This window comes from Scardinius erythrophthalmus (assembly GCF_964197995.2).
Source record: "Scardinius erythrophthalmus genome assembly, chromosome: 2".
NCBI classification, from domain to species: Eukaryota; Metazoa; Chordata; class Actinopteri; order Cypriniformes; family Leuciscidae; genus Scardinius; species Scardinius erythrophthalmus.
In genome coordinates, this window is record NC_138222.1 from 3,622,392 (window position 1) to 3,634,019 (window position 11,628).

The following is an 11,628-nucleotide window of genomic DNA, read 5'->3' on the forward strand; positions in this document are numbered from 1 at the left end:
ACTTACACGACACTGTTTTAACTGAAAACAGAAAACTTTTAATGCGTTCTGGCCGTTCATTTGCACGACAACAGTGTTTGGTGCTCGAGAACGGTGCAAGGTGCAAGTTTTGAAAAATTTCCATCTCTGCGTAAACTTCAAAAACGTGAATCTGTGAAAACGGTTGACGGTGTGCACATGCATATTACGTGTTTAGTCTCTAGATATGCGCGTTTGAATATAGGTGTGCGCAGACGCGTAGTCTTTCTTTACAAAGTTCACCACTCTTTTTAACCCCTTTGTTTCGGCCTTTTCTCAAGGCCACGGAAGCATATCAGTGGGCTTGTGTTTTGCTACGCATGTCATTCCACTGAGCGTTGTTTGTTTTCTTCTTATTTACTTAAATCCGGATATTTGATTTACAAAACATCGATTGAAATTAATGTACAAATTATACAAAATGAAAAAACTTCAAACAAACGTATGAAGTGCGTAGCAAAGCACAAGCCCACCGCCATGCTTCTGCGGCCTTGAGAAAAGGCCGAAACAATAAGTCATAAATCGTCTTAGACCCACTTCACATCTCATTCAATCCATTTCCATGACGTATCCCATTTTCAATATTTTCTTTCTTAATTAACAGATTAAATTAAAACAAAACACACCAATAATATCATAAAATTGTAACAAAAATATGAAAACTCCCCCATAATGTCCTTTCATCCGCTGTGCATAAAGTATTGAGACAACATCCTGCGGGCACTTCCTGTCTCTTCTGCCTTCATTTCCTGTTTCCACTGGGCAGAGAGTTCTGCCTTACGGTTTTGGTGATTGACAGTGGAGCCATTGTGTAAAGTTAGGCAAGCATCACTTGTTAATATTGCTCTTTTGCACAAAACCTTAACCATGAGTTTTAAAATTCAGTGCATAACTCGTTTTGTTCTCATGAATATCTCATTCAGCGTTAGAGAGGTGTGGTTTTACTTGCGCTTTTCTGAGCAATTTGAGTGAGCACATTAGATTTGCTAGTAATAAACCACCCAGAAAATGCAATGCTTAATGTTTGATTTATATTTACACATTCACCATTGAAAATCCCCCTTGTTTGTTGTGCTGTCGTCCCTGTAACCCTCAGTCCCTGACCTAGATTTCCTCCAGTCTCAGAGGACACACACTACATTACGCCAAGAAATGCTTGTAGCAGGTTTGCATTTGCTTAATATAGTCAATCAAACTGAGAACAATGGCCTGAACCATCTTTACTCATCAGATGAGCTCATTCTGAACATTTGATGGTCTGTTTGTGTCTTTTTCAGGTGTACAGTTTTGATCAGAGACATTAGACCTCGTACCTAACCAGCTCTTCTGGTTTGGGTTGTTTTTGAAAAACTAGTTATACCACCTCCATAACTATAAGGTTATAGGTTAAGCAACATTAAATTGAAAGTTTCGTGTTTCATGTGAACTCCTCGTATATCTGCCTCCTCTCAGAAACAGGGCTTGAATTTCACAACTTTCCTGCAAGATCTGCGATGATAATGCGGAAATTCCCACAAACATTCACTCATTGTAGCCCATGTGGATTGAATGAGTAAATTAATCCACACAGATAAACAGATCAAATTAATAATATTTCTGTCAGACTGCAATTTCGCAAACAGTGAACGTGATTTTTTTTTTTTTTTCACAGTTTGTGAAAAGTACTGTAATACGATTACTGAATCAAGAAGTTGCCGTCTAAATTAAGTCTGTTTAATATAGAGATTTATTTCTTAAATTCATTTTCAAATAATTTATTTCTAATTTCCTAAATATTAATTCAAATAAATATGTATCTGCTTTTTATCTGCCAATCTGCTCTCTAATATGTCGGCATCGGCCATCAAAAAACTATATCAGTCGACCACTAATATGAAGCTTTTGCGCTTAAATTTTTTTTTTTTTTTTTTTTTTGCTACACAGGTGTTTGCTATGAAGTCAGATTTTTAAAATGGCCTCAACCACTTACAGATATCCATAATATCCATGAAAAATAATCTTGGTACCAATTTTGATACCATTGCACAAACTATTGAAAAAATCTTAAATTCTCCCTATAGCTATTTCAATAATATGAAATGTTTAAGTGCTACACTTGTTAGTAGACGTCGTTGTTTGCAGGAGTCAAGCTGTGTTGAAAATTGCTGCATTCAACTGTGCATATATCCACTGTTTTACAACAGCTTTCAATGTGCTCCTTTAGATGTATTATAATTGCCATTTTGTCTTTTTAACTTGAGGGTTGCACTGATTAGGCTTAGATTAGATTAGAATTTATGCATCTTATTTTTTTTTTTTTTTCAAGTTTTCCCTTTTTCGTTTCTACATTATTAAAAAAATAGGCAATGTGCAAAACATTCTGCAGCCACAAATTCACTTTTATGTGTGACAAATGGGGACAGAAAGCTTTTGTAATACTGTACCAGTGCCATTCCCTCAGTTGAGTGTATTTTAGAAGACTAAAAGTGCAAGCACTGTGTTTTTCTGTTCCCTTCATCCACCCGTTATATACATGTTTAGACTGCTTCATGCTCTTCGAGGGTTGAATCACAGGAATGTGACTTAGCAGGGCTCCAGACTGCGACCAAATGGTCGCATTTTGCGACCAAAATTTGAGAATGTGCGACTGAATTTTACATCCAGTCGCACATGTGCGACCAGTAATTTTTTTTTTACGTTAAACGTGGAAGGGGCGCGTCAAAGAATCCGGAATGTGTAGCAGGCCAATGAGTGTGAGAAGAATAATGTGTGGAGGGGGAGGGTCCTAGAGATAAGCGAGCGCGCGTAAGTTAAACGTCTGTGGGAAGGAGACGGAGACAAATATCAATGTCACGGACAGACCTATTTTTTTACAGTCTATGGGACAGACACAGTCGGTCGGGTGATGATAAAGGCCTGAACCCACTATTTTCGGGAAGACTGGCTACGAAAATTCAGCTGGTTAAGGTACTGTAAGTAAGGTGACGAACTCCATGAGCTGCGAATGTTGCAGTCGCTACCCCAGAACTGCGGGGAAATAGAAGTTTGCAGGCACTTCGCAGTTTAAACACAAAACGCATCTCAGCCTCAAGCAGAGTATTCCGTGACATGTTATTAAATAAAATGAAAAAAACTGCGCTGCGCTGCGCTACTCATTTCTACTTCATAGACCGTTTAATAGTTCGAACCAATAATAGACAGCGCAGAGCTTCTCTCGCCAGTCGCGGGCCGATCGCGATTACGCGAAACAGTTACATCGTGGAGATCCAGTGAAGAAATCCATTGAGTTCGCGACAGAATTAATAACATTGCTGCGAGATCCAGTGAGAAACATTCAGATTTGACGCAGAATTCTCTGTTATAAACCATATCTGATCAAACAGCGCTGACGTGGAAACCAGGAGAAACATGTGCAATGAACGAACAAGTCATAGAAGGCTTTAGGTCCACAGATCAGCAACATTCACCATGGATTTAATGTAGTAACACCACTTACTGTAACTATGGTATATTGTGTTTATAACAGTAGCCTACACATCTTTTTCCAGCACTTGAAAACTATAATATCATATTTAAATGTTATTTTTAATGTGTTGACCAAAACATTTTTTGTTCATCCTTTAAAGATTGTCCCTATTTATAAAACTAAAAGTTTCAAGAAGTAGGAAAACTCACACTTATTTAAAAAAAGAAAAGAAAAAAATATTAAATTACTATTGTAAACATAGCTGCAGAGGACGCTTATTGGCTATTTTCACTCCCTAATATCTATTTTGTCACTCATTTTGCTTTTGAATTATTAAGACATTATGAATGATAATAATTAAAGTTAACTTTATCTATGCACCTCAAATTTAGCTCAGTGCTTTGCTTTGTCATCCCACAGTGCTACCAAATACTTTCTGTAGAACTTAGTGCCGCTGCCCTCAAATGTTAGTCTGGAGCCTGTGATCTTAAAATAAAACTGCACCATTTCTGCACGTTAAGGCTATTTATTATCAAAGCATTTGTCAGTAATACAGTTATTTTGGGGGAAAATGTGAATATTTGCATTGTAAGATGATTTAAGGTGCGCCCCTAAATTTTCAGCTTGTGCTCCTAAAATTTTAAGTCAGGGGCTACAGCGCTCCTAATAAAAAAAGTTAGTCTGGAGCCCTGCTTAGAAAGAAAGTGTGTGTGTGTGTGTGTGTGTGTGTGTTCGTGTTCAAGAGGTTGGGCTACATTACATGTAAGTGTTTACAGGTGTTAGCGAATATTCATCTACTCTAGACATGAAGAATAATGTCTGGAAAGATGTGTCTGGCTTCCTTTCCCTATAATATATGCTGGTGGCCTCGAGCAAATGTTGAGCACAAGCTTGTATATCTTCCATAGATTATGCAAGAGCAGAAATCTAGATGACAGGATTGTTGTACCTCATTGGGTTTTTATTGGTGTTAATGGCACATGAATGCTTGTGACATTTGGGCATGTTTGCACAGTTCGAGGTCATACAGTGGAAACTGGCAAACATGAAGATGCCTCTCCTACTGTAAGTCGATAGCACGGGTGAGACTTCATTGTGTGGCAGATATGTTGACACTGACATACTGAGAATAATTGATGGGCATTTCTGTGAAGAGCAGCTGCTTTTGTCCAAACGTTAAACATGACCTTGCCTCAGCCACATTGAAATGTGAACACCGGCCATTTTGTAATCGGTGACAGGCTGCCAAGTCATAGCCTTAAAGAAACACACACACACACACACACACACACACACACACACACACACACTAGACTGCCACCAGCAGCTGGGAATTCACCCAAGGTTTCACTTGACCTTCAGGCTACTAAGGATGGCAGGGACGGGAAATGCACTTAATGCATATTAACTTGTGCTAGCTTACTTCAGGGATTGTACAAGGTGCTTAAAGGAGTAGTTCACTTTAAAATGAAAATTAGCCCATGATTTACTCACCCTCAAGTCATCCTAGGTGTATATGACTGACTTCTTTCAGACGAATACAATCGGGAGTTATATTAAAAAATATCCTGGCTCTTCCAAGCTTTATAATGGCAGTGGATTGCAACCAACAGATTGAAGCTCAAAAAAGTGCATCTATCCATCATAAAAGTGCATCTATCCATCATAAAAGTGCATCTGTCCATCATAAAAGTGCATCTATCCATCATAAAAGTGCATCTATCCATCATAAAAGTGCATCTATCCATCATAAAAGTGCATCTGTCCATCATAAAAGTGCATCTATCCATCATAAAAGTGCATCTGTCCATCATAAGTGCATCTGTCCATCATAAGTGCATCTGTCCATCATAAAAGTCCATCTATCCATCATAAAAGTGCATTTGTCCATCATAAAAGTGCATCTGTCCATCATAAGTGCATCTGTCCATCATAAGTGCATCTGTCCATCATAAGTGCATCTGTCCATCATAAAAGTGCATCTGTCCATCATAAAAGTGCATCTGTCCATCATAAGTGCATCTGTCCATCATAAAAGTGCATCTGTCCATCATAAAAGTGCATCTATCCATCATAAAAGTGCATCTGTCCATCATAAGTGCATCTATCCATCATAAAAGTGCCTCTATCCATCATAAAAGTGCATCTGTCCATCATAAAAGTGCATCTGTCCATCATAAAAGTGTATCTATCCATCATAAAAGTGCATCTGTCCATCATAAGTGCATCTGTCCATCATAAAAGTGCATCTATCCATCATAAAAGTGCATCTGTCCATCATAAGTGCATCTGTCCATCATAAAAGTGCATCTATCCATCATAAAAGTGCATCTGTCCATCATAAGTGCATCTATCCATCATAAAAGTGCATCTGTCCATCATAAGTGCATCTGTCCATCATAAAAGTGCATCTATCCATCATAAAAGTGCCTCTATCCATCATAAAAGTGCATCTGTCCATCATAAAAGTGCATCTGTCCATCATAAAAGTGTATCTATCCATCATAAAAGTGCATCTGTCCATCATAAAAGTGCATCTGTCCATCATAAAAGTGCATCTATCCATCATAAAAGTGCATCTGTCCATCATAAAAGTGCATCTGTCCATCATAAAAGTGCTTCTGTCCATCATAAAAGTGCATCTATCCATCATAAAAGTGCATCTATCCATCATAAAAGTGCATCTATCCATCATAAAAGTGCATCTGTCCATCATAAAAGTGCATCTATCCATCATAAAAGTGCATCTGTCCATCATAAAAGTGCATCTGTCCATCATAAAAGTGCATCTGTCCATCATAAAAGTGCATCTGTCCATCATAAAAGTGCATCTATCCATCATAAAAGTGCATCTATCCATCATAAAAGTGCATCTGTCCATCATAAAAGTGCATCTGTCCATCATAAAAGTGCATCTGTCCATCATAAAAGTGCATCTGTCCATCATAAAAGTGCATCTGTCCATCATAAAAGTGCATCTGTCCATCATAAAAGTGCATCTATCCATCATAAAAGTGCATCTATCCATCATAAAAGTGCATCTGTCCATCATAAAAGTGCATCTGTCCATCATAAAAGTGCATCTATCCATCATAAAAGTGCATCTGTCCATCATAAAAGTGCATCTGTCCATAAAAGTGCATCTGTCCATCATAAAAGTGCATCTGTCCATCATAAAAGTGCATCTGTCCATCATAAAAGTGCATCTGTCCATCATAAAAGTGCATCTGTCCATCATAAAAGTGCATCTGTCCATCATAAAAGTGCATTTGTCCATCATAAAAGTGCATCTGTCCATCATAAAAGTGCATCTGTCCATCATAAAAGTGCATCTGTCCATCATAAAAGTGCATCTGTCCATCATAAAAGTGCATCTGTCCATCATAAAAGTGCATCTGTCCATCATAAAAGTGCATCTGTCCATCATAAAAGTGCATCTGTCCATCATAAAAGTGCTCCACACTGCTCTGGGGGGTTAATAAAGGCCTTCTGAAGCAAACCGATGAGTTTGTGTAAGAAAAATATTCATATTTGAAACTTTATAAAGTAAAATTACTAGCTTCCGGCCAAACGAACATACAGATTTGGCTTAAGTGTAAAGGCCTGTTCACACCGGGCCGAAATTCGCCGACGTTTAACGCCTCGTGACTAAACAAAGGGCGCCAATGTGAGTGTGCACACCGGCGCGAAAAACGCCACGCGTAAAAGCGTCATTTAAAAAAAAAAAAAACGCCTCGGGTTCGTTTTTTTGGTTTGACACGCTGCGTCAAAAACTATCCGACCAATGAGATTGGCGCTTTTGTTCACGTGTCTGGAGCTTCTGAAGTTACAGTAAAACACAACTTGGGGGCGCTCAAACACAAAACGGTCTTGCCGAGCACACATACGTAAAGGCGAAGAAGATATACACCAAGTAGTGTCTACACTGCCGGGAAGAAATAAGACGAGGAAGATGCAAGGCAAGATGATTGTAGAGCTGCTGGTCTCGTTGGTGTCGGAACATAAAGAACTATATGACAAACGCGACAGCGACTACAAACATCTTGATAAAAGAGAACTGTTATGGAGTGGTTTCTGTTTTACATTAAGCGCCATCTAATGTCAGGGAATGAATTTGCATGTTCACTCGGCTCATCGTCAGCGAAAATCGCTTGGGTGTGAACGAAAAAAACGCGTTGAAAAACGCTGGCGAATAACGCGCGCCGATATTCGTCCCGGTGTGTAGGGCCCTTAAAGCGCAACTTCTGCGAGTAATGTGATGCACTGCTGATATTTACGCTACTTCTGAGGTCACAAGTTACGTAAGTTGCGCTTTATGCGTAAGTAGACTGTACTGGAAGCTAGAATTTTACTCTGTAACATGTTAAACATGAATATTTTTCTTAAACTCATGGCTTTGCTTCAGAAGGCCTTTATTAACCCCTGGAGCCTGTGGAGCACTTCTATAATATAACTCCCGATTGTATTTGTCTGAAAGAAGTAAGTCATATACACCTAGGATGGCTTGAGGGTGAGTAAATCATGGGCTAATTTTTATTTTAAAGTGAACTACTCCTTTAAAGTGCTTGAATTTGACTTGAAATTAGTGTTTAATTTTTTCTATGAAACAATGTTTTCATTTTAAAATTAATGTTGACTACGAATGTGATATTGCTCATATAAATATCCAAGTATATGATACATCTTTCATTCATCAGGTCCATCGTATATTCATGGGAGAAAAAAATCAGTTTGAATAAGGAATAAGCGATATCTTTGTCAAAGCCTCCTTTCAATGGTTAATGTTGCCACAGTCATTGCATGTGCTGCACTTTATTTGTACCATTTTGCTTTGTTAGTGTATTTTTATTTATCGGTTTCCCTTTTCTAGAATTTGAAACCATAATAAAGATATTGTTTTGATAAGTGAGATCTCTGATTATAGTCCTTGAAAACCAAAAAAAAAGTAGTGCTTAAAGTCCTGGAATTTCATTTTACAGGATCTGTACAAACCAGTTACAAAACCAAATGTACAAGGCTGGTTTTGAGACTTAACATGCGCCCTGTTTTCTCCTCAACAGAAAAGCAAGGTCCAGAGCGGAAGCGCATTAAAAAAGAGCCCACTAACACCAGGAAGTCGGGCCTGGCGTTCGGGATGGGCATGCCGGGGATCCGGGCCGGGTACCCCCTGTCCGAGCGGCAGCAGGTGGCTCTCCTCATGCAGATGACGGCCGAGGAGTCCGTCAACAGTCCAGGTGCGCGTTTATCATGAGCGCCACGTCTTCAGTAGCTTCCACTGTCCCTGCTGCACTCTCATGCTATGCTTCATTTACACACACACACACACACACACAGCACTTAATTAGAATTCAATTAAACAAGATAACCCTCATCAATTCCCATTACTTCAGCGAAATGAACCTCTGCAATCTTAATCCACTGTTGTTCATCAGCCCTTCAGGACTGTTGATAGAGCATCAAGCGACTTGGTTGTGCTGTTCCGATATGAACTGTTCAGGTTTCCAGATTTGATTGGCTCATGTGGTTTTGCAGCTTGAGATAAGGGAAAAGCATTGGATTTGTGTTGCGTTTACTTAAAAGGTTTATTTCAGTTTGTTTTCTAAGCTTGACCAATGATATTGCATGCTTAAAGGTTAATTCTTATCTCTGGTATGCATGTCTTGGTAACACTTTACACTAAGTTTTATTAGTAAACATGAACTAAGAATGAACAATACTTCTACAGCATTTATTAATCTTAGTTAATATTAATTTCAACGTTTACTAATACATTATTAAAATCAAAGGTTGTATTTGTTAACGTTAGTTAATGCACTGAACTAACATGAACGAACAATGAACAGCTGGATTTTTATTAACTAACATTAACAAAGATGAATAAATACTGTAAGAAAAGTATTGCTCATTGTTAGTTAGTACATTAACTAATATTAACTAATGAACCTTATCGTAACCATGTCTCTATTAGATTTACTCTTCAAGTAGCTCACCAGATTTATTTTTCCAAAACAAAAGACTACAGGAAATTCCTAACCCCACCCATACAGAGCACTTTTTCATGCCAGCTATTGTTGTTAGTTTGTTCTGAATATGTCTGAAAATAGTAATTTAGTGCAGCTGATTTGGCATGTCTGTCTTGTGATTGCTAATAAATTTCCTTGTTTACGTGGTAGTTTGTTGATTCAATGTGCTTTAATTGTGTTGCTGACAATGTCGTCCAAATCCAAGGGGTGAAATTCAGTTAAAATTGTGTAATTTAGTGAAAGATGTGACAGCTAGAAGGCGCAAATTGGCACAGGCAGAAGTTGTCTCCATGTTTGTTGTATAAGACTGCCACCTAGAGGTCAGAGCAAATAGTGCTCATTACTACAATAATACACAAGTTGCTCATGTTCAGTGTTTAATTGTAAGTCAGTGGTTCTCAACCTTTTTGACTCCAAGATACCCCATTGCTTAAGATAATATTTGAAGGGCAAGTTCATATATTTCCTCTTGTACTTCAGCTGTAATGATGACAAAGCTACTTTTTTATCTACAGAAACTTTGACTATGAGTAGATTCAAATCAAACAAGATTAATTTAGTGATTCCTGAAGTTTCAAGAAGTGACACACTGTTTTTGACCACCGAATTGACAAGTTTTCCAATTGTTCATGATTACCGAATTTTTAAATTACTTTCTGTTTGCAATAAACACAATTATATTTATTATAGATTATGTGACTGTTTTATTTTATTTATTTTGGTAATACAGTACTTAAGTCCTAACTTGAGGTCATATGCCGATTCTGTCCCTATTTTCTTCTCCTCCCTCCTCTTATCTTGTCCTATCCAATGTTTTAAACTAGTTTTGTCTTATTTAAAATTATTTTTAATCATCTTGTTGGCCCCCTTTAAACTTTGCCCAGTTGAAAACCACTTCTGTAAGTAATCTTGCTGTTAATACCCATGTTTTCATCCAGACACAACACCAAAGCATCAGTCACAGTCAAGTCTGGGTCAGAAGGGAACACCAAACTCGGCCTCAAAAACCAAAGACAAAGTTAACAAGCGAAACGAGAGGGGCGAGACGCGGTTGCACCGGGCAGCCATACGCGGGGAAGCACGCCGTGTAAAGGAGCTCATCAACGAGGGGGCCGACGTGAATGTAAAAGACTTTGCAGGTACGGGCAGACATATCCCCTTCGTATCCGACAAGCTTCAACAATAGAGGTTTTTAAGTCTCAGTTGAAAACATATCTTTTTAACTTAGCTTTTAGTTAAGATATACCTTATTTTTTAGTTTCCTTCTCTCTATACTGATCTCACTATACACTTGTGTGAGGGTTTATGTCTAATAGTGTGTAGTCATGGCTTGGTAAATGTTTTTATATATGTTTGTTTTAATTATAACTGTGACTCACTTTGGGCAACAACGTTACTATTAAATGTGCTATATAAATAAATAAAAGTTGAAGACATTAGAGATCACCTGACTTCCACTTTAGTCCTTTAACATGCTGTTGAAATTGCATAGAATATTAGGTGATCACTGTTTTGATCCCGTTGAAATGCTCATGCAATTCTTTTCATGATGTATATGAGCAGGCACTTAATAACGAAATGTTTTTTTATTAATAATGGAATTATTTTTGTTTTAGGCTGGACCGCACTGCATGAGGCGTGTAATAGAGGGTATTATGATGTGGCCAAGCAGCTGCTGGCAGCCGGGGCCGAGGTTAACACCAAGGGCCTGGATGACGACACGCCTCTACATGATGCATCCAACAATGGCCATCTTAAAGTAAGTACCTCCGAAAAGACGTTCCACAAATATGTGTGTGTGTTAGGGCTGTCAAATAAAAATTCTAATTTCGTAAATTCACGTTTGAGACGTGATGACGTAACTGATGAGGTTTGTTTTTGTTAGCTAATGTGTTTTCTTAAGCTGGAAACATTGTACACAAAAAGTTTTGTATCTTGATATATTCTTTCTAACAAACCCCCTATTCTGGTTTTGTAGGTTGTGAAGCTGCTGTTACGGTATGGAGGGGATCCTTGTCAAAGCAACAGAAGAGGAGAGACTCCATTAAAAGTGGCAAATTCGCAAACAATGCTTAATCTGTTGCTGGGAAAAGGCACTTACACCTCCAGTGAGGAGAGTTCCTCAGGTGTGTACCATGCAGT

General features: G+C 38.3%; 1 protein-coding gene across 2 annotated transcripts in view; it reads left to right on the plus strand.

The window, feature by feature from the left end:
• The window catches only part of ankrd11 (ankyrin repeat domain 11), a 162,875-nt gene that overhangs the window by 137,200 nt on the left and 14,047 nt on the right, over nt 1-11,628 (plus strand). For both annotated transcript variants that reach the window (XM_081358790.1, XM_081358791.1), the window contains exons 5-8: nt 8,524-8,697; nt 10,425-10,625; nt 11,103-11,245; nt 11,465-11,612. In XM_081358790.1, the coding sequence (XP_081214916.1) occupies nt 8,524-8,697; nt 10,425-10,625; nt 11,103-11,245; nt 11,465-11,612 (666 nt within the window). The remainder of the gene's footprint in view (nt 1-8,523; nt 8,698-10,424; nt 10,626-11,102; nt 11,246-11,464; nt 11,613-11,628) is intronic.